At 41.5% G+C, this 21,997-nt stretch overlaps 1 protein-coding gene across 1 annotated transcript in view; it reads right to left on the bottom strand.

Moving 5' to 3' along the window:
* The window catches only part of dnah1 (dynein, axonemal, heavy chain 1), a 32,578-nt gene extending 12,083 nt beyond the window's left edge, over positions 1-20,495 (bottom strand). Inside the window, exons 1-57 of the mRNA XM_030420570.1 lie at positions 20,346-20,495; positions 19,817-19,996; positions 19,613-19,694; positions 19,287-19,461; positions 18,913-19,045; positions 18,686-18,818; positions 18,431-18,595; positions 18,046-18,301; positions 17,775-17,932; positions 17,448-17,659; positions 16,759-17,057; positions 16,401-16,551; positions 16,062-16,255; positions 15,735-15,960; positions 15,419-15,538; positions 15,255-15,337; positions 15,007-15,148; positions 14,684-14,839; positions 14,354-14,552; positions 14,006-14,259; positions 13,505-13,717; positions 13,229-13,393; positions 12,973-13,094; positions 12,509-12,614; positions 12,221-12,400; positions 11,977-12,117; positions 11,645-11,808; positions 11,392-11,505; positions 11,129-11,317; positions 10,925-11,030; positions 10,512-10,625; positions 10,274-10,423; positions 9,981-10,067; positions 9,664-9,850; positions 9,478-9,569; positions 9,202-9,356; positions 8,933-9,110; positions 8,648-8,842; positions 8,424-8,543; positions 7,817-7,975; positions 7,603-7,704; positions 7,373-7,513; positions 7,038-7,198; positions 6,804-6,961; positions 6,435-6,608; positions 5,872-6,050; positions 5,425-5,655; positions 5,050-5,246; positions 4,510-4,645; positions 4,076-4,284; positions 3,759-3,930; positions 3,435-3,626; positions 3,225-3,335; positions 1,336-1,521; positions 1,056-1,247; positions 772-939; positions 464-655 (exon numbers count right to left, since the gene is read on the bottom strand). Coding sequence (XP_030276430.1) covers positions 464-655; positions 772-939; positions 1,056-1,247; positions 1,336-1,521; positions 3,225-3,335; positions 3,435-3,626; positions 3,759-3,930; positions 4,076-4,284; positions 4,510-4,645; positions 5,050-5,246; positions 5,425-5,655; positions 5,872-6,050; positions 6,435-6,608; positions 6,804-6,961; positions 7,038-7,198; positions 7,373-7,513; positions 7,603-7,704; positions 7,817-7,975; positions 8,424-8,543; positions 8,648-8,842; positions 8,933-9,110; positions 9,202-9,356; positions 9,478-9,569; positions 9,664-9,850; positions 9,981-10,067; positions 10,274-10,423; positions 10,512-10,625; positions 10,925-11,030; positions 11,129-11,317; positions 11,392-11,505; positions 11,645-11,808; positions 11,977-12,117; positions 12,221-12,400; positions 12,509-12,614; positions 12,973-13,094; positions 13,229-13,393; positions 13,505-13,717; positions 14,006-14,259; positions 14,354-14,552; positions 14,684-14,839; positions 15,007-15,148; positions 15,255-15,337; positions 15,419-15,538; positions 15,735-15,960; positions 16,062-16,255; positions 16,401-16,551; positions 16,759-17,057; positions 17,448-17,659; positions 17,775-17,932; positions 18,046-18,301; positions 18,431-18,595; positions 18,686-18,818; positions 18,913-19,045; positions 19,287-19,461; positions 19,613-19,694; positions 19,817-19,993 — 9,153 coding nt within the window. The 5' untranslated portion in view covers positions 19,994-19,996; positions 20,346-20,495. The remainder of the gene's footprint in view (positions 1-463; positions 656-771; positions 940-1,055; positions 1,248-1,335; positions 1,522-3,224; positions 3,336-3,434; positions 3,627-3,758; positions 3,931-4,075; positions 4,285-4,509; positions 4,646-5,049; positions 5,247-5,424; positions 5,656-5,871; positions 6,051-6,434; positions 6,609-6,803; positions 6,962-7,037; positions 7,199-7,372; positions 7,514-7,602; positions 7,705-7,816; positions 7,976-8,423; positions 8,544-8,647; positions 8,843-8,932; positions 9,111-9,201; positions 9,357-9,477; positions 9,570-9,663; positions 9,851-9,980; positions 10,068-10,273; positions 10,424-10,511; positions 10,626-10,924; positions 11,031-11,128; positions 11,318-11,391; positions 11,506-11,644; positions 11,809-11,976; positions 12,118-12,220; positions 12,401-12,508; positions 12,615-12,972; positions 13,095-13,228; positions 13,394-13,504; positions 13,718-14,005; positions 14,260-14,353; positions 14,553-14,683; positions 14,840-15,006; positions 15,149-15,254; positions 15,338-15,418; positions 15,539-15,734; positions 15,961-16,061; positions 16,256-16,400; positions 16,552-16,758; positions 17,058-17,447; positions 17,660-17,774; positions 17,933-18,045; positions 18,302-18,430; positions 18,596-18,685; positions 18,819-18,912; positions 19,046-19,286; positions 19,462-19,612; positions 19,695-19,816; positions 19,997-20,345) is intronic.
* Positions 20,496-21,997: the final 1,502 nt, after the last annotated feature.

Below are 21,997 nucleotides of genomic sequence, written 5' to 3'. Positions count from 1 at the left end.
CTGGTCCAGAGCACTCAGGACCTCAGACTGGACCAAAGGTTCCCCTTCCAACAAGACAATGACCCTAAGCACAAAGCCAAAACAACACAGCTGTGGCTGAGGGACTGTGGCTTAAAGTGAAACTCTCGCCAAAAAGCAACCTAGGCTTTGATTTGTGATTGTATATGAGTCAAACCTTCCTGTAAAAGCATAATTGCTTTCCTTTTCAATAAATTTGCTGTTTCCGCTTTGACATTATGGTGTATTGAATTTAGATTGATGAGGGGAAAAAACAAATTTGAACAATTTTAGCACAAGGCCGTGACATAACAAAATGTGAAAAAACTGATAGGGTCTGAATACTTTCTGAACAAACTGTATACACACTGATTTCGCATAACACACTCTAAACTCTCTTTTCTGTTTCCTTCCCCCTGGAGATCAATGCAGTTTTGTTTTATCTTATGTTATCCCTCCTTCTGACCTTCTCTGTTCGGATGAGGCGGGCCTCACACAGTTGATACTTGTTGTCCAGCTCTTTTTTCTTAGCCACACAGTCCTGGAACTTGGCCTGCAAAGTGGCTCTGCCACCCTCCATTGCTGCAAGCTGCTCTTTGGCATCATCCAGGATGCGTTCAGTCACCTCTATGTCCTTCTGGGCCTCCTGGAGGGCTTGCTGTACAAATATTTACATTTTTAATGTTTGGATGACTCTCCTATTTAAAAAAAAACATATAGGTGCAATCCTGTCTTACATGGATAATCAGGACAACTCAAATTTGGACTTTTTACCCTTTTAGGCTCCACAGCCTTGGCCACAAAGTGATATACATGCATGGCTCGCACCCACTGGCAAATGGAAGCACAGGCTTTGGAAACCTTGGCAATGGAGGCTGGCTGGAATTCCTCATTATCAATGTAGGGCTGGACTGAACTGATCACATTATCTGGGATGTTGTCCTGCAGAAATGGTTAGTGAGACCTTAAACTCAAATGACAACAATGACAATGACAACATACATCTTACATTATACATATAATGATATAGCAGATAATCTACTAGATATGTGCCCTACCTTATCATACTTGAAGAGGCTCTCTAGAAATTTGCCAGGATCGTGTAGCAGTCTCATACCAGGTTCCCAGTAGTCATCGACCTCGGTGTCAGGGTTCTCTCCTGGTACCTTTTTCGGCTTGATACCTTTCATAATGCAAACTGCCTCAATAACAAGTTGCACCCCCTGCGGAGGTTGCTGCATGCCTCTCACCTACGGAAAAAAAAAAACGATTGAGGAAAATGAACAATTTAGTACTATTTGAAGGAGATCTTACCCAATCATTACCAGAATCCCTTACCTCAGTGACATTATTCTTGTGGAGTGACTTGAGGCTGGCGTGGGCAGCATCCAGTAATGGCAGAGCCTCATCCAAGTCTCTCTGGATGTCTGCTGCGATGGCTCCTACAAAACGGGCTTTCTCTGAAGCTTTGGCTTCCTCTGCCTGCACAGACTTCCGGGTCTCCTCTGCAACTATTGTCTGTTTCTAGCAACACAAGTGTAAACCAAGGTCCATAGGTTATAAGCTGGTATATAGTGCTTTGAAAATGTATTTGCCCCCTTACAGATTTATTTGTTTTTGCTTTTCTGTCACACGTAAATGTTTCAGATCAAACAAATTTTATTATCAGACAAAGATAACCTGAGAAAATACAAAATGCAGTTTTTAAATGATTATTTCATTTATTAAGGGAAAAAAGCTATCCAAACCAACCTGATCCTATGTGAAAAAAAGTAATTGCCCCCCGCCCCCCTTGTTAAATCATGAATTAACTGTGATTTACCACATGTTTTGGGAAGCTGAGTCCAATTTCACTAACTCCACCCAGGCCTGATTAATGCTAGACCTGTAGAATCAAGAAATCACTTAAATAAAACCTCTCTAAGCTAAAATATCTCAAAAAGCAACACATCATGCCCCGATCCAAAGAAATTCAATAACAGATGAGAAACAAAGTCATTGACATCTATCAATCTGAAAAGGGTTACAAAGCCATTTCTAAGGCTTTGGGAATCCAGCGAAACCCAGTGAGAGCCATTATCCACTAATGGAGAAAACATGGGACAGTGGTGAACCTTCCAAGGAGTGGCCAGCCTACCAAAATTACTCCAAGAGCGCATCGACAGCTCATTCAGGAGGTCACAAAAAAAGCCTGAACAACATCTAAAGCACTGCAGGCCTCACTTGAGTGGTTCAACAATATGAAGGAGACTGGCAAAATGGCATCCGTGGGAGAGTTCAAAGGCGAAAACCACTGCTGACCAAAAAGAACACAAAGGCTCATCTCACATTAACCATAAAACCTCTTGACTTTTGGGAAAACATTCTCAAACATGGGGGTGGTGTGATAGTCTGGGGCTGCTTAGCTGCTTCGGGACCTTGACAACTTGCCGCAATTGATGGAACCATGAATTCTGCATGCTACCAGAAAATCCTGACGAAGAATGTCAAGCCATCAGTTTGTGACCTTAAGCTCAAGCTCACTTGGGTTATGCAGCAGGTCAATGATCCGAAGCATACCAGCAAGTCCATCTCTGAATGGCTAAAAAAAAAACTAAATGAAGGTTTTGGAGTGGCCTAGTCGAAGTCCTAACTTAAAACCTATTGTGATGCTGTGGCATGACCTTAAACAGGCCATTCATGCTCGAAAACCCTCCAATGTGGCTAAATTAAAACAATTCTGCAAAGAAGAGTGGGCCAAAATCTCTCCACAGCGATGTGAAAGACTCATTGCCAGTTATCGCAAACACTTGATTGCAGTTGTTACCGCCAAGGGTTGCACAGCCAGTTATTAGATTTAGGGGGCAATTACTTTTTTTCACATAGGGCCAGGTTGGTTTGGATAGCTTTTTTCCCTTAATAAATGAAATCATCATTTAAAAACTGCATTTTGTATTTTCTCAGGTTGTCCTTGTCTGATATTAAAATCTGTTTGATGATCTGAAACATGTAATTATGACAAAAAGCAAAAACAAAAGGAATCTGTAAGGGGGCAAATACTTTTTCACAGCACTGTATATGGGACAATCATTTTGTTTCCCTATTTTTGTATGGATTTATATCAACATATCAAATATCAACATTTATAAACTAAAATAAGAACGCTAAATACAAGTCGTATTAGTGTCTAGCAAATTCAGTCATACTTTACAATTATTATGGCTCAAAAAATGTGTCATTCTACTTACTTTGATTGTCTCCATAGTGAATTCAGTGTCCTTAGCAACCTCCTCCAAAAGAGCCCTCATCGCCTTAAGCTCCTCCTGCATCTTACTTACATCATCCGCTGCGCTGAAAAACTAGAGGATCACAGAAAAGCAGATGTTATATTAGTGCGCAAATTAATCATATACACAAATGTAATTTCTTTGATTGTTTTTTCCAGTCCAGTGATTTGCCTTGTCCAGGCCAGTCTTCATGCGGTGGCGAGCGCTACACAGTTCTTGCTTCTTGCGTCTAGTGAGATCTGAGAAGATTTTGAGCAGTTCCAGGTAGCTCTGGGGTGTGACATAGTTGTGTCGAGAAAGCTCAGCCAGGTACTGTTCACACTTCTCGGCTACCATCTGATGGATCTTCACACACATCAGTGTCTAGAAAAGGGAATTCAATTAAGGAGAGATTTTGCTTAACAATCATAACGTATTTTAGATTTTGGATATTTAATTTTTAAACATTAATACCGTTAAAGCTCACTGATGCACAAACATAGACATCATCCTCACCAGTCCCTTCATAGCTGTGGGGCTGGCTTCAAGCTCAGGCAGCTCATTAAGTAATGATGTGGCCACAGCCTGTAGAGCCTCCTCTGGCCAAGCGTTGAACCAATCTATGGTGCAACATGTCACCAGTGAGGGAAACTGCCTCAGTCGTGCACGGAATATCTCACCAATAGGACTGTGGAGGAAGAAATCAAGAGGGTTAGTGTGAGTAGGGGAAAGGGAGAAAATAGGCTAAAACTAAAAGGTAAAAGAAGTAGCTTGATCCACATCTTTTAATTTGTCTTTTTACAATGTGATCGAAAGTTTGTACAGTTGCTAACCTCATGCAGAGTACAGTGTGGATGTTGCTGCGGACCCGCCTGACGTAGGCAGCCATAAGGTTGGCCTTAGTTGGCTGCTGTCCCAGGTCTTGCAACACAGGCTTCATGGCTGCCAGGATGCGCTCCTGCTCGTCTGTTGCATACAGGTTGGGAACATCCCCAGAGTTCAAAATGTTGTTGACATCCTCCAGGAATGACTCACTCTTAATCTGGAGGATTAAATGAAGGTACTAATTTGTAAAATGCTTCCTTGTCCTCTGGAGGAATACATTATTTTAAACGTAAATACTTAAGATCACTTAGCTTCCTTGTTTATGCTCTTATTCAAATTGTCTTAAAATAAGTACCAGCAGTAAAACATTATTGCAGTGATGCTTTTCACCTATGACACACAGAGTATAATGTAGAAGGTTATAAGAGGATACTATTGATACCTGTGTGTCTACAAAGAGGAAGGTGATCTGCTTGTCCTGAAGGCCAGCCTTCAGCATGATGCTTTTGATATCTTCTCTCCACTCTGTCTGACCATAGTTCTTAGCCAGGTCAATCTGGAAGCACTCATAGTCTGACCTGGACATGAACAAAGGCATGATGAGGACCAAGTCACAAGATGCTAAAGTGACCCTTCTGATTTTCCTGTATGTTCCAGCACAACAATCATGTATATTCTATGGTTGAAAAATGTGGTTGTAATTTCTTCCTTTTAAACAGTCCCTGTTTGAACTTGAACTAATGTGTTTCATTTTGATTTTTAAAATGTGCTGAAATGAATGGAGAAAACCTGCTGCCTTTAAAAGTAGGACAAACATTTTTTTAAATGTGTGTATACTTTGGAAAAAGGTCAGCAGAAACATAACATTTTTTTGCACATCCCAACAGTGAGATGCTTTAAAAACATATTTGGAGATAAAACTTCTTTGAAAATTGTGTTCAGCCTTCAAAAATGACAGATGTACAAGGTGTGGGAATCTCACATATGTGAGGCCAGCTTAGTAAGCGACTGGCGCCCGCTCCCACCCACTCCGAGGAGAAGGGCATTGCCCAGGGGCTGGCGCAGGATGCGACTGATACGGCAGACATGCTCAATGGCATCCATGAAGAGCACCAGCTTCATCTTGGTAGTACTTCTCTCGTTGTAGTCTTCCATGTATTCCTCCATAATTTTCTCCAACTAGATGATATAATACAGGGGTTAAATAAAATTGGTTTAAATACTCAGTTACCATCTTATGCTGTAAAGTAGAAAAAACAAATTAAGAAAATGAAGCACTTTCCCAAATTACCATGTGACTAGTCATAAGCCAACTGCCCATCTGTTTAGCATTAAAACACTGACTGTCACCACTCACCTTTTCCTTATCTTGTATGAGTTTGTAGACTTTGTGTTGTGCCTCAGGAATCATGAAATCTCCATACAAAACAGGTTGGCAGGGCACAACCTCTTCAAAGCTGCAGTCAAAGTCTTGAATGCAGTCATTCAGGAGTCTGTTGAACCAGTCCCTGTCTTCCGCACACACCAGGCGGTCCTGGAAAACCCGGCAGCTTTCGTGGTACCACAGCTGCAGCAGCTGCAATTTGTCCTAAATTTACAGTGGTAACAGGACTTTCATACTGGGGATTTTGAGGTGTGCCTTTTAATCCCTCTAACATTTCATGGTATTCAAGACATGATTATTCTGGACATCCCATAATACTTGCGCAGTTATTTCACAGCAGCACTGATTGCAAGCACCTAATGGATCTAAGTACTTTTTTATTTAATAATGGTAATGTGATTATGAAGAAATTTGATCTACCTCTATCACTCCAGCCTCCACCATGAGTATGCCCTGAAAGACTTTTGACAGGTCTCTGAGGTTGAAGGTGTAATGGCACTTGGCTGGAGTTGGGAGGAGCTGGGAGGTGATGGTAGAGTACACTCGGATAGTAGCATCTACAAGTGACTCATTCAGAGGCTGGATAGCTGGCACAGGTCCTGATGAAAAAGAGTAGGATAAAGGAGAGAAGTGATAAAATTAAAACATGAAATTCATATGAAAATCTAATTAATGAGCCAATGTTTAATCAGAAGACACTTCCACAACCTTTGACCTAGCTGTTGTTTTACAACGTGTTGTATGACTAAAAGGAATTATTCAGATGTGTTTTATATCTTCTTATATCACGCAAGGTATACTAACTCATGCTAATGCTATTTTATGACATTTCTTCAAACTTTGCACTCTTTATCTACTTTGTTTCCCTGTGTCCCTGACTTACTTCCTGGTTCCTTTTTACTCATATTTCTATCTGAAGAAGTTTTTATTTTCAGAAGCTCATGTAAGTATTCTACACTCTTTAACACCTGTCCGAGACTCACCCATCCAACTGCCCAGAATGGTGGAGAAAATATTTTTCTTGTTGGCATCCTCCATTTCAGTGAAGGACAGTAAGTTAAAGTGGCGCGTGAAGCGCTGGGTGATGGGGTTCCGGCCTCCACCTGGAGGTCCCATGGCACAGGCAAAATTGATGTCCACAATGTGCTTGAATGTCCCTGCGGAGAAAGGACAGGAAAACAAAAGAGAAACTCAATCTAATTAAATGTTTTGCAATTTATGAAAATAAAAAATCCCTAATTGAGGTATTCAAACAGGAACATTAACATTAACAGTAATATTGTAGGCATGAAGAAACACTCTACATATAATAATAATATAATAATCTGGCCCTAACTCGGCAGTACTCTCACCTATCTGTTTCCTGTCATACCAGCCTCCATGGTCCATCCACTGCCTCAGCAGTTCAATAGGAGGCTGAGCACCATAGGTCTCCAACATGGGCATGTTCAGGTCATCAATGAAGAAGATTAAATACTTCCTTATCGGGGGTCCAAACACAACTTTCCGCCTGACACAAAGGCACATGCGGCATTACTCACGATCAAACATAAATAATGTGAAGTTGCATAATAAAACATGCATACCTTTTTTCTAATTTACTGTCAATGTAATCTTGAGTCTGGTTAGCTGATGTGCGGGCAGAGAACATGATTAAGTGTGTGATGTATTCTGTGGGCATGTTCTTAAGCAGCTTGTTTGACATGGTCAGGGTCTTCCCTGTGCCAGTTGGACCAATACACAGCACCTGGATCACACACACAATTATAAATCATTAATTTTCAAGCCTATTGAGTGTCTTCAGAGTAAGTATTTTAATATAAAATGTTTACTGATACTGTTTGGACATCTTCTTAAAGTTTTTTTCAAACCAAAGTATTTGTAGACATGTGTGAAGTTCAACTGCAATCAAAGTACTCACAGGTTTTTTGTTGGTCAAAAGCATATCCATGAGGAATGACATTCTCACTGTGTCAGGAGTGGGAACGATGATGTCAGCATAATTTGTCTCGGAGGTAATCACCACACTCTCTGCGAATTTCATCCAGCTGACCCACTGGACCTAGACAACAAACAAAATGATGATTGAGAGAAAAGCAGAAATGCATCTAATGGTTTTGGCTGCATTAAAGATCTGTATGATATCATTACTTTTCTTTCCTCATCTTCACCATCATCCTCAAAGTTACAAATCCCTGCATCATCGAGTCTATAGTCATACACCAGGGCCTCCTCTGGAAAACATAAGTGAATCTGAAGGACAAACGCATTTAATTAACTGTCAAGAAATAATCCAGCTGTCAATACAAACCACACTGGACATATTTTGGTATTTGGATGCGAGAAGGAGAGATGATGATATGACCTTTTCTTCTGCCATCTTGTTCTTGAGCCAGGCACTGAAGCGCTTACAGCTGGCTGCATCTCCTGTGGCGCCTACACTCCACACCAGAGAGAAAAAAAACCAGGGCTCAATCAACTCCTTCATCTGGTCCAGTTTCTTCTGTGGTGGTGGCCTCTCATCCTACAAGATGGTAAAGTATTGTTGAGGGATAAACGGTCTTGCATTTTTATAGCACTTTTCCACTCTACTAACCACTCAAAGCACCTTACAATACTTGCTTTATTCACACACACAAACACATTCATACGCTGATGGCAGAGGCTGCCATGCAAGCTCATCAGGAGCTGGGGTTCAGTATCTTGCTCAAAGACACTTCGACATGAGGAGCCGGGATTTGAACCAGCAACCTTACGATTACTAGGCGAACCGCTCTACCTCCTGAGCTACAGCTACCCCAGGGATCACAATTAAAAACATTTTTCTATTTTGTTTCACCACACGTGTTCACTTAGATTTATAACGGAATAAATTCAACATGTTTAATAATGCAGATTTAACAGCTAAATCCTGCATAGTTGCATACAAATCCAGGTATATTATTTTTGAGATTATTTCAAGCTGCACACACCTCTTTAGTGTCAAAAGGACTGAAGAAGCAGTCCATAAGTTTTAGCAGACTGCAGGTGAGGTTGCTGTCCAGGGATGTGATGACCTCCTTTACTGATGTGCGGACAAATGTGATAGAATCCTGTGTAAAAGCACAAAAAAAAAAAAAAAAAGGCAGTACATTCTTTACAATATCATAATCTAATCCTCAAGATTCCCTGCTGGTCTTTCTCAGCTATGTCTCACCTGCAGGAACCTGGCAAACAGGGAGTCAAGCTGCTCCGTGTACGGTTTCAGGGCTTCAGGGAGCCGCTTCAGCCAGCATTCTGTAAAAGGGACAAGGCCCAGAATACTGGGCTCCAGGTAGACCATCCCGCAGCGTGACACTGTGGCGGGAGAGGCCACCGCCAAGTCTTGCACCTCAAACATCATGGTCATCGCCTGCAGGTGGAAGACACAAAACCTCTGAATGAACATGGGACAGAGGACGACAAAGAGACAAGAATTGAAACTGTGAAAACTCAAGCTTACATCAGTGAGCTTAATGATTTCCCCGGAGTTAAGGCACAGTTTCTTGTTGTCATCCAGCACAGTGTTCATGTTCTCAGTCCATACGGCATCAACTGGCCCATCAAACATGTACCACTTTTTCTCTTTGTCCATGGATGCTGCACCTCCGCAAATAAGAGATGAGAGGATACCATCTGTCCTATTGGGTCAGAGAAAAACTGTGAGTGTACAGTATAAATCTGACCTTTTTTGTTCGCTCTCTAGTGTGTGTAGAACAAATCATCGCTTACCAATTGTGTGTGAGCAGGTCATACTCCCCGTAGAGCTGTCCCATGGTGACAGACTTGGGGTTGAGGACATATATCTGGACTGCTTCATACACACCACCACTCACGGAGGGCTGCCCCTGTAGAGCTGTTAGTGCCGCACCTAGTACCTCATAACACTAGCACACACACACACACACACACACACACACAGAGTAATACTTACAAACAGGACTCTACACTTCTCTGGATAGCTGTGATTAAATCTGTAAACAATATAGTGACAAGTCAAAGACTCACCTTGGTTTTACCTGATCCAGACGGTCCAACCAACATCAGGCTGTGTCTCACCACAGTGGTCTCATACAGCTGAATACACTTTTTAATATACCCTGCAATCACAACAATTCTGTCATCTGCTCATCCTAAAAATAAGGGAAAATGGATATCTTGAAACGTATGCTCTGTACACCCAGACACACTTACCATCCACATCTTTGAGGTTCTTCTTAGCACAGACATTGCGCATGGACTCTTCCAGTGTGCCATATTTGATTGGCTCCTGTTTTGTCTTCAGGAAAAGATCGGACACAATGCCATTGAAAAGCTTCAGGTCATCTTGTAAAAATGTTGGTACACTGACATCTTGAATGGCCCGCAGACAGATTGACTCCTGGGAGACAGCGAGAGCCGACGACAAAGATATGAATTGGTTGGTTTAGAGGTTTTCAAACTCAATAAAAAAATGGTGTCATGTTTTCTTTTCCTTGATTTCCATCAAAAGCAAAATAAATATTTCTCACCTCATTCATGTCAGGATTTTCTCTCTTCAGGTTCCCAGCAGCTAAGATCACAGTCTTCACAGCTCTCATACCAAAGTAGTAATGATCCTTCATGCAAACAAGATCAAAGGTCAGCACATTTTTGTTATTCTTATATACACACATGCACTCATTTAAACATCTCTTCATCTTCCCAGGAATATGTTCACTACTTAACAGTATTTCATGCCAGTATTCTACACTCTTATCCTGTAATATAATATGGGAAGGTCAAGCTAATTCTTATTTTGACCTCCTCTGAATCCACACAGTACCTGAGAGCTCAGCTGTTCAGAGGAGAGCTTGAAAGTGGTGGTGATCTTCTTTGAGAGGTCTTTGGCATCACTGAAGCCAAGCGAATACAGGGAGATCTCAGCTATCATGGTGTAGTCAGGTACCATCATGGCCACAGGACGAAACAGAGCCTGCAGATGATTTAACCTAATCTGTTCAAACCCATCTGCTCATCCTCAGCGTTACACAGTTATTTAAAACTCAATAATGATTTAAAACCTTGACGCTGTCGGGCAGATCAGTGCGTCCAGCGTAATCAGGAGTCATAGTGATGAATACAGCGCAAGAAGGGACAAGAGGGATGTCTGTCCCCTCAAACACGAACCGCTCTGCCTAAAAGCACAACATACACACAGTTATATTAGCAATTCAGAGACTACTTGTTAATCGGTGGAATACAGTACTCTTATAAAGTCTTTACTTACTATTTTTTGAGTAAAAGCAATAATTCTTTTCTTATTCTAATCTTTTAAAGGCAATTTGGCTTATCTTAATTTTGTTTGTATACAGTGACTAACATTTCATTAGTTTTATTGACTTTTCAATGCAATTTAGAAAAGAAAAATTGTAATGTTTCAACTTGGTGGAACAAACTTTGCAGTGAGTGAATTTCTAATGAATCAGCTTCTCACCTTTTGCTGTTGGGCATTTTGTATAGTGGCGATCTGTTGTGCCACCACAGACAGCACTTCCACATCAATACGATTAAACTCATCAAAGCATGCCCATGCACCAGAGCTGCAAAATGGCAGACAGACAAAGCGTATGATGGAAGATTTGTGATTTTTAACAGTTACACATTGACTTGGAAGAAACTCTAAATAATTGCCTCTCACCTGGCAAGTCCTTTGAGAAGCTTTCCCATAGCAATGAAGTCGAGCTGATCAGAGCAGTTGAAAACAACTGTCTGGATAGCCAGAGCCTTTCCCAGATCTTTTGTGGTTTCCGTCTTTCCTGTAGCTGCTGGACCTGCAGGAGCCCCTCCAAACTTCAGGTGTAGAGCTCCTGTTAGGGTCAGGTAGCATCTGAAATAGGCATAAAGTATTGTGCTCAAAAGAGTATATGACATTCAGGAAAATCAGGGTGGAGAACTGACTACCTGTCAGTGAGCGGGGTGATGACCAGACGTCCAGAGTTACCAAGGTACTCATATCCATACAAGAACTCTGCATTCACTGCACGGATGTACAAGTCCTCTTTTGCCCAGTAATATCTACAAACAGTATCAGATCAGTATCACACTCATTCTGCACCCACATTATTGCAAATGAGAGGAAAGAGTAGACTCCAATATCAGGATTGGCAGAAGTAAAAAATGGAAAAAATGTAGAACAACAAGACAAATGGATAACCTGAGCTGGCTGATCCACTCAAAGTCATTGATGCTCGACACCTCCTGCTCCACCAGTTTGGCCACAACGTCCTTAGCATGGACCTCTATGACGATTAGGGCAGACAGTACAGCTTGCTGCATCTTTGACAGACCTCCTCTCACCAGCTGCACCAAGTCACCCAGCTTCGGCCACAAAATGAAAATAGTTAAGCATGTCAGTATACGGTTTTCTACAGTATGCACAATGTTCAGAGCAAAAATTAATAGAATGTGTATATTTTTTTTAATTAATATTGAATTATCAATTGTTATTTAGTTTAAATATTACTCTGTGTAATACCAGGTGCATACCTGTGTCTGTAGCTGGGGATAAAGGCGGTTGGCCAAGTTTCCTTGCTCCAAAGCCTCAGACACCTCCGCAGTCCAGAAGACCTGACAGCCAGCTATCACCACTTGACCAGGCCACGATAATACCCACTCAGCATGAGGTTGCTACGGGGTAAAGGCAACAAATACAGATCTCACAAAAGCTTGACAATTAAATATGCCTAGAAAGCACATCATGAATATCAAGGTGTGAGTCATGGATGCAGACCTCAGGGTAGACTCTGAGTGAGCGGTCAATGTTATTCCTTAAAGTGGCCTTCATAGATGTCTCGACGTCCCTGAGCCAGTCTTCCACATTCCCGGTAGGCCACACAGGCAGAACCAGCTTCACCTCCTCCCCCTCTCCAGAGTACATATGTGTGATCTGTAGATCTGACTGGAACTGAAGCTAAAAATGTTGAAACAGAAGTCTCAGTTGCACGTGGTATGCATTTTACACTGTCAGCAGTATATGACTAAGGTTCAGAAACATTGTGTAGAAAGAGTCAGAACAAACCTGTGCAATGTTCTCAAAGCATTTGAGCAAGTGTGGTTGTACAGCAGCAGGATCTTTGGTCTGGGACAGAATCTCCAGGAGCTCATCATCTGACAGGAAGTAAAACCTGCAAACAGATATACATTGTACTAAGTCTTAAAATAAGAAATGGAATGGAAATGGAAACTCATTCCTGGTAACAATTCAACACACACCACTGATGGTCTGGTTGTTATACATATCATTGTTGATTCAAGGAGCCCTTACTTCTTTAAGAAAGGTGCTTGTTTTTCTTTGAGTATCATAGCTCACCCCATTCACATCAACTAAAGCAAGTTCCTTGGGCAACTTAGTGTTGGTTAGGTGGTGGTATGATATAAAAAAGTGAAATCAATGCATACCCTCCACAGGGAATGGTATGTGGAATAAAAAGAGGTAAATCTGTCAACATCAGAAATTGAGAGGCAGGGGTATCACAGCCTCACCTGGGGAAGGACCGTCGTTTTGTCTCCAAGTACTCACTGAGACCCTTTTGCACCTGTTCCATGAGTGCATTGCACTTTTTCAGTTTGTGGAGGAGACGAACATCGGAACACAACTCAATCATCTATAAATAAATGCAGAAGCACACATCTATAATTTGCAACAAGCAAATGAGCATCATCATCTCGCTTGATGCTCATCTTTATATAACAACAAACAAAGTCATCCTTTAATATAAAGTGTTTTGAAAGCTCTGACCTTTCGATTATTAAAGGCGTTTTTCATCACTGTCTTCCACGTTTTTTCAATTTGCTGGTATCTTTTTCCTTCCATAGGCAGCTGCTGGTTAATATAATCAGAGCTGAAGATGGGCTCCAAGTTGAGCCAGTAGCGCTGGCATGTCACCCACTCCTCCAGCACATCCTGCAAGCACCAGAGGAGGGCAGCAGCACAACATAAGACACTGCATGATAATTACACAAGACTCAAGATGTTATGTGAATTTATATGGTTGTGCGTATTGTGTGTGTATACTTGAGTCATTCTGAGCTTGCTTTCCCAGGCGTTAATGCGGCTCTCAAAGGATTTTTTGAAGGGAGAGTTGGACATGGTCAGTGTCATGACAATGTGGTCATCTAGCAACTGGGATGTTTCATTTGGGCTCTTCAAGATGTAGGTGCCTGTCTCTTTGTAGGGCAGCACATCAAATACTACTGCCGACCACTCTTTCTCTATCTTTTCCAGAGCCTGAGTGAGAAGGTATAAAAAAAAAAAGTTGTAGCCACATATTCACATACTAACAGTGAGCATTGGCAAAAAAAAACCCCATGAGCCACCCTCTTTTTCACCATCTATTTGCTTTCATTAAGAAAATTGCATTTTTTTAAACCATGATGATAACACAGATAAAAATAAGCTTCTCAAATGATATCCAAACTTGGAACTTTGACAGTGACACTAAATTCATTGCACAACCTATACTTAACACAAGACTTTATATACTGTTTTCAGAATGTGACGCATGTTTACAGATACCTGTTCAATGGCGTACTCTTTCCAAGCCATCTCGCTCACATGAACCACGTCAGCCACGTGGTCCTGTAGGCCGAGCTCCAGAGAGTGGGAGAAAGGCACATTGGCTGTGTGCTTGGCATCCATCTGAATGCGTTCTGAAAGCATCTGCCAGTGACGGCTCCTCATCCCCGGGTTCCTCAGACCCCTAATCAGAGGGATGTAAGGACGGAAGTCCTCAATCTTGCTGCAGATTAAAGCTACCACCAGCCGGCAGTCTAGTGTCATGTTCAAATAAAGAAAGTGTCAAATATATTTAAAATATCACATTTCAAGGTGTAGGGTTTAAATGGAGATCAATGTGTCACCTACCGGGAATGTCCTTGAACTGTTGAACACATTTGTGCATGGTGTTGTAGGCGTCAGTAACTTTGCGCTCAAGCTGCTCAGGATCAATGGAAGACAGCGGGCTATTGAGCCAGCTCTCATGCCAAAGTAGCCAATCAGACGTGGTGGTCCATAAGTCCTTAAAAGGCTGAAAGTCCTTCACTAGCTTCTGCAGATGATCATACTATAATAGACATTTACATGTCAATTTCACAAAACCTATGACAAATGTTTAATCTTTCCCAGTTTGTTCAGTTCTAGACTAACAAAATGTATCTTGACGTCATTTCGCTTGATGGATGCTCGTTCACTTACATTAGTGACAGGAATACCAAACAGATGTTCTCTGGTGTTGTAGGTCTGTGCCATTGTCTGGTACTCGTTGAGTGTATCACATATGCGCCTGACCTCGTTGGCCACCTCATGGGCATGATCAATGTTTATGTGGCTCGTAAACCCAGCGACCAACATCTACAACAATTTAGCACCAAATAACATTAATTTACTTTACTGTTCCTTAAAAACAGAATTTCTAACATGCTTAAAAAAAATACAAATCTTCATGGGGTTGATGCATCGAAACGGCTTTAAGTTCAGGAACATTTTCCAAAAGTCCTCTCAAACTTTTCTCAGCTGACCTTTAGAGATTCCAGGCGATCCTCAAAGTTGTTCTGATCGACCAGCTGGATCTTATGGAAGTTCTCCTCATCCTCCACATGCTGTACGGCTGCTGCTTCCATCTGACCGATTATTTTTTGAGGCCATCCAATAGCTGTCCACCTGGGCAGATAAGCAACTATGACATCAGTCTGCAGCCCATACGAGAACGTACAAATAACATTTCTGATATGCTTTCAAACACTTAGCATAATGATTTTCCACTTACTTTTGGTTCACATCCTCATCTGTGAGACAGTAGTAAAATTCCTCCAATACTTCATAGTCTGGCAGGGTCTTGCCAACAAGCTCCTGTTGTGAAAGTTAAATCAGAATGATTGACAATAACACTTCATATGGCGCTTACAGAAAAAGCAAGTTTATGTCTTGCACCTTGTAACTCTTGATCTGCTCTGGGATTTGCTTCATCCAGTCCCTCTTTTCAGTGAGTTCCTCGATGCTGGTGGGCTTCTCACGTAGCTTTTGACTAAGTATATTAAACTGTTCACATGCCTGCACAAACGTACACAAGATACAAAATGCAACATTCACTTTAAAAAAGGAAGGAAAAGGTTGCTGTCAAACTGAAGTAAATGTAGGTTCTGTGTAAAAAAAAACAAAACGGATCCAAGCAACACCCATATACAGTAGTCTACTGTATACTCTATAATCAAATGAAGTGTTTCGAGCCTCTGAAGAAATGACTTACATCATCAATCTGCTTGCGTAGCTTCACAGCAAGATGATCCAGCATTGTCTTGGCTAAAGCCTTTCTTTTGTTAGAGAGAGCCTGACGTACAGCTTCTACGCGGACAAAAAATGGACCAATTACGATGGAGGATGGCAGGGAGCGTTCGAGCCTCTCCTTTTCTTTAAGATGCTGCTCCACCTCTTTCTTCACTTCTTGGGATGTCTGTTCACCACTCGTATGAGATCTGGCAGAAGACATACAAATTACTCCAAAGCATGCTGAATAGCACATAAATCTGAATGACCGGCATCTGTTAACCTGTTGGAGACCTTTAAGCAAACTTACTCCAGAAGGGTTTTGATGTCTGAGTTGTGTAGCTCCAAGTGTTTCTCAAATTCAGCAGCATAAGCCCTGAGAGGTATGACTGCTTGTATCAGAGCATTGCCGACCTTCTGTCTCTGCTCATTTACTTCTGGTTCCCACAAGCTCACTGACTCCAGCAATGAATCACCAATGATGGGCAACTTCTGCATCACAAACTGGAGCAGACAAGAGAGGAAGAATGCACTTGTCAATATCAACTTTCATGGATGGGGGAACTTATCATGAACAAATCTTTTATCCGTGCATTCCCATTTCTAATTTATTCCTTCGTAATTCAGGTGACTGACGATTCTCTTTTACCTTCTCAAGTTGCGGTATGTGGTACGTGGCCATAATACCCTTGTCAAACAGGTTAACGATAGATGTCGCAAAATTCTCCAGAGGTATGCTGTAATGAACCCCAGTCTGATCCAGAACCAAGTCCAACTGGAACAGAGCATTCCCCTTCGGCCTTATTACAGAGAATGTACTTATATCAACACAAAGGCTTTGTCACACTCACTATCAAACACTCATTTAAACTGAGCAGAGTGCATAATGTAGAGCTGACTCCAAGATCAAGTGACAGAAAAAAATATACACAAAAGCATATGAGTACAAAAGCGTCTGAAGAGAATTACACAAATGTGAATGTACAGTCATGTGTGTATTATCCTACTGGTAGGGGCTAGTGATGAGGTTGTTGCCCCAGACTAGTTCCTGAGGACACGTGAGCACACTGTGGCAGGCATCCAACAGCAGTTGGGTCAGGCTGGCCAGCGAATCCTGCACGAGGAAGCGCAAGGAGTTCTGCAGGTTGAGGCGCACTGTAGCCATCAGTCTGTACAGCTTGGAAAACTTGTACGACTCCCAGTTAGACTCATTGATGTTGTAGGAACCCTGGCCTAAAGTCCGCAGGTTGGAAAGGATTACGTCGCTCATTTTTGCTATCCATGTTTCCCTGAGAAACAGGTGAATCTGGAGAAGAAGGAAACGATTTGGAAAAGAATTTCACTTTATTCAAGTGAAATTCAAGTGTCTGCTCTATGTGCAAGGATTGTCTCTCTGGTAATTCCCAGCTTACATTAGCAACAAAATTGAGACATGGCTTGTACAGGACTCTTTTCCGAACAGTATCAAAAAAGTAAAAGTAAAGTAAAGAGTAAGAGTTGACATTGTTAATCTTTTTGCAAATGGTTTGTCCATGGATAATCCACAATTGCCATGCTGCCTGTTTTGGTATGAGTAGTGATTACATTTTGCTGCTAAGTGAGCAGTGATTACCAAACTATGCATTCAAATTGCAATTAAGCTACTTGCTACTAGCCAAGTGCTGGCAGAAGAAAAGCTACCCAAATACTACAATACCTGAGTCTGGGTTTGAGATTGTATGTTTTCAAACTCGTCCAGTCGCAGTGGTGATATCAAAGCGATGTTGAACAGTCTCATGCTTGCTACTTTGTTGGATGCAGCCCATATTTCACATAACACACGTATCACCTCCGGCTTTACTAGCAGGGAATTGTCGATAAAAGCAGCTTGGTTCTTCTTATAGGCAGAGTAAGGAACGGGAACGCACCCTGTGAACAGATGAAACAAATCAGTGTGTAGATTGTGAGGGTGAATGCCTGGTATACATTTCTTTGATTTTGACCCCATGGACTCAACAAATGTAGACAAGGCTAACTACGTTACCTTTTTGAGGAACAAACTCAGGATTCTTCTGTGGTAGGGTGATGTATGCAAAATCATCAGGATGGCTCATCACCACTTTGTTAAAGCTCATGCGGTTCGTTGTATAGTCATACTCCAGTTTGACCTCCCTCTCCAGTACCCCTATGCTCTTCTCCAGACTGCACACATTAATTATCCCTTTACTCGGCCATTAATTATTTCACATTTCAACTCAGATGAATCTATTAAAAAAACAGATCACAGTGGTCAAGGAGACACCAACATTACTTACATTTCTAGCCTGAGGCCAGGGGCTGAAAGGGCATGTCTTTTGATACGCTGGAGACTGTCGGTATCAAGAGATGAGGTTCCCCTCCAGATGGGCATGCAGTCCACAGACAAGCGGTAGAGAAGCAGAGCCTCTGTGTTCTCCCTCGAGTGCAGGGCAAACTGGATCCGTTCTACAAAGACACGTGGATCCTCTGCACTGAATAACAATCTGATCCTGGGTACCCAGTACTTAGCGCCTGGTAGCATGTCATTCACTCCTATGCAACAGAGGGGGATGAAAAGCATACATACATGGTCATGATGACAATCAGACGGTAACAGAGATAAAAAGGCAATAATGAGACAAAACTGTGTCATGCAGAGAGTGCAAAGACATAAAAACCAACCAGGACATTTGCTCTTTTTGTATTTGTCAGTTGGATTCCCTTCATCGACCGTCAGTTTGGTGTTTTGGTGAACCTTCTGTACCAGGTACTGGCATTTCTCCTTACTATAGTCAAGAACGCCAACTAAATTCCAGCTGTATTCATGGGAGGAGCTTTTTGAGACCTCTTTAAATGACAAAAACAAGAATAACCATTAAATAACAGTAAATATTGTCTATCTACTGTTTATACGTTACATTTTTGAGGATAATTTACCAAAAGGAATTTTGTCATCTGTAGGTAGCAGGGCTTTTGCAGGTATAGGTTTTCGATCTGGAGATTGTTCAGCATAGCCCAGGGCGAGCCAGTCCTCTGGTGTCCGGCAGTCATAATCCTCACTGTCAAATATCTAAGGGACAAAATACAGTAAAGATGAGTGTGGAGTGGTTTGTGAACTAGGAACCAAAATTCCACAGAAAAGATTGCAACAGTAACAGACTCACCTCCAGGGGGAGGTAAGGTATAGTCCCATGTTCATCACTACTGCTCTGATGTCTCGGCATCAAGAAATTAGAGTCTATGCCTTTTTCTGCCAGGAGCTGTTCAAAATCTATGTTTAAGTACTCCCTTCGACATCTATAAAAAACAACAGAGAACAGTATACAGTCTTAACAGCAGGCTGTCAAATAAACCAGTTCATGGATCCCATTAAACCAGCTACGATGAAAGAATATTGCTCACTCTGCCACTCAGTCACATGTGACCAGTAAATCAGGCCTTACAGTACATTATATATGCTCATTACAGGAAACGAAAAAGCTCGACAGCACTAGCTTGTCCTCATCTGTCATACATGGTATACAAAAACAGTACATACCTCTCTATTGCTAACTTGCGAGGGATCTGGCCAGGAATGGTTTGGTAGGCGATCTGGATCTTGGGTTTATCTCCACCCTGGCTGAAGTAAGAAGTCTGTGGTTGCTTTGAGGTGGTTCCTTGGTTATCCTTTTCAACAAGATTGTACTGTTCAGATGGAGTGTTGAAAGTAGTGCCTAGGAAAAGATTTTATGAACAGCATATAAAATGATTTCTATTTTAAGAGCATAATATGCTCTGCTTATAACTGCATAGTTAGCATATCAGAGAGAATGAGTAAAAAGGCCTGCATCCCTAAAGATGTCATCTAGCAAAGACATATATCACCTTCTGTTCTGTTGAGATCACTGAACTTGGAGATGGGTTGGCCCTGTGACCTCTGCTGTATCCCAGGACTCTCTGTACACGACTAATGAATACAGTTACGCTTAGTTTTGGTCTTCACATAACAGAAACTCACACATTGCTTTATAATAAAATGTCTGTAAGAGTTTTTAGATGTCTGATTTGCATGATTTTACGTGCTTTTACCTGAAACTTGGGTGTAGTGATGGTATCTGAGTAGATGCCCCTCTGTTCATTCAGATAGCATTTTCTGATTGGAGGCAGTCTGAACTTGTGACTAAGAGCTGGAGACTTGGCATCTCGAGGTTTGGTGGGGGGATGAGGCCCCAGTACACCGAAACCAGGCAAGTGTTTCCTGTCCATCTTCTACATCAGCGGGAAATAGAATAACGTTAATTTATGTATGAACAACTAAGCACGGATTCAATCCTGTTACTGCTTCCAAGATGCAATTAATCCAACTAGTTCATAATCTCTAAAGGACAATAGGAAATTAACAACATCCAGCGGTTTCGGCTCCGGCCAAATTACTACAAAACCAGCAAACTAATAATTCTGCGTTAGCTAGTTAGTATGTTAGCTGACAGTGGCTGAAAGCAGTTTCGACCGTTTTTAGTTCGCCAAATAATTGTCTGGATGTGTCCCGTTAAACTATTAAGTACGTAACGTTTGCTGCCAATAATAAATTAAACAGAAAACAGTCACTTTAACATACCTTCCAGTTAATTGCCTCATAAGTTGTGGCCTTTGTGACGTTAAATACTGACAAGCTGAACTTTTCAAATCTCAGTTTCTTCCAAGTGGAAGTTAACCACCGGTATGTGAGTGTTGGACGCGGCAACGGTTGTCATGGAGACGAATATGTGTAGCTCCGCCAACGGCAGAGAGAGCCGGAGCAACACGGCTGAAGAAAGTAGTCCTTCACCGAAAAGAAGGGAAGAGCTAGAGCTTTTCAACAAATCCCTCTGTGTTTAATGAACGCAGTTTCTGGGACGCGAGAAGAGAAGAAAAAGAGGAGAAAAGTAACCCAAAAGAAGGTCAAAAAGAAGTGACGATAGCAGGAGGAAATCGGAGAAACTGTTTATAGAAAATATAATAGAACTAAGTACAGTTAGTTACTCAGGTAACCAACTAGGCTTTTATTGTAAGTGTAGCTTATAGTTAAGGCTATAGATACACCAACACCATAAAAATCCTTCTAATAATTCACAAGTAATCCAGTCACAGGTTCTGATTATATTCAATAATGGATGGATTTTCTTCCCATTTTGGTGCTAATACTTACATGCCTAGAGATTTCAACAGTGTTTGTATACTAGAAGATCTGTATATTTTCTAGAAAACCCATAGTGAAGCCAGGCAGTAACCCTTAAAGTTAAATTAATAAATTCCATTTGGAATTAAATTAGGAGTCTAGCCCTGTGTTTTTTTCTGTAGTATTTGGGATTCATTCAGTAAAATCATTTCTCATTCAAAGCAGTCCCAGTTGCAAAATCTTGGATGTCCTCTTAACAGAAAAGCTTAAGCTGGATCTGAAAGCAGAAATAAAAGTTGTATATACATTTTCTTAACCCTTGTTAAATGTACTTAATTTGATCAGACTGGCCTAAGAGTCCATGACTTTGTCCACAAAGAGGATTTCAACACACAAAATAAATAGTATTTATTTGCATACAATTTTGTGTATTTTATTCAACTTTTGTACACTCTTGGTGTTCCTGGTCAAAAATGACCAGTCATAAGAAATGAATGGGGGAGACTACAATTAGTGTAAAAAACTGATCTCAGGTACATCCTCATTTGTCATGTGGACACACACACACATGCACACACACACACATGCATACACTCACACACACACACACAAACACACACACACACACACACACACACACCTTGTTTCCCAGGCAACCACCACGGGAACCTTAGCCCAGTAGAGTCTCTCTCCCGCGGGAACAACACCTGTTCTCAGAAAGTTGTTGGAACATTGTTTCAATAATATTGAACTTTTCTCGCAGCTTTGGGAGCCTATATAAATGCTTTTTTGAGGCCTTGCTCACAGTTCATTGTGTGGCAGCACCATGGCACGTCGATATGCCATAAGTGAGGCTATTGATTACATATGTGATCACCACACTGGTGAGGAGAAGAGAGGCCAGGAAACTGACAGTGAAGATGGATTAGAGGAGGAAGTGTCAGAAGATGAAGACGACACAGAATATAATCCAGACCAAGATTTAACTGATGGATTAACTGAATCCAGTGATGAAGAAGATGGCCATGCTGAGGCTGCTGTCATATTCAGGTCAAAGAATGGGAACTTATCCTGGTCTTCATCCCCACCTGAGACCCACCTAACCCTTTGAC

This window comes from Sparus aurata, chromosome 6 (genome assembly GCF_900880675.1).
Source record: "Sparus aurata chromosome 6, fSpaAur1.1, whole genome shotgun sequence".
In the NCBI taxonomy this organism is placed as follows: domain Eukaryota; kingdom Metazoa; phylum Chordata; class Actinopteri; order Spariformes; family Sparidae; genus Sparus; species Sparus aurata.
The sequence above is the reverse complement of the archived record's forward strand: the minus strand, read 5'-3'. Positions and strand labels throughout refer to the sequence as shown.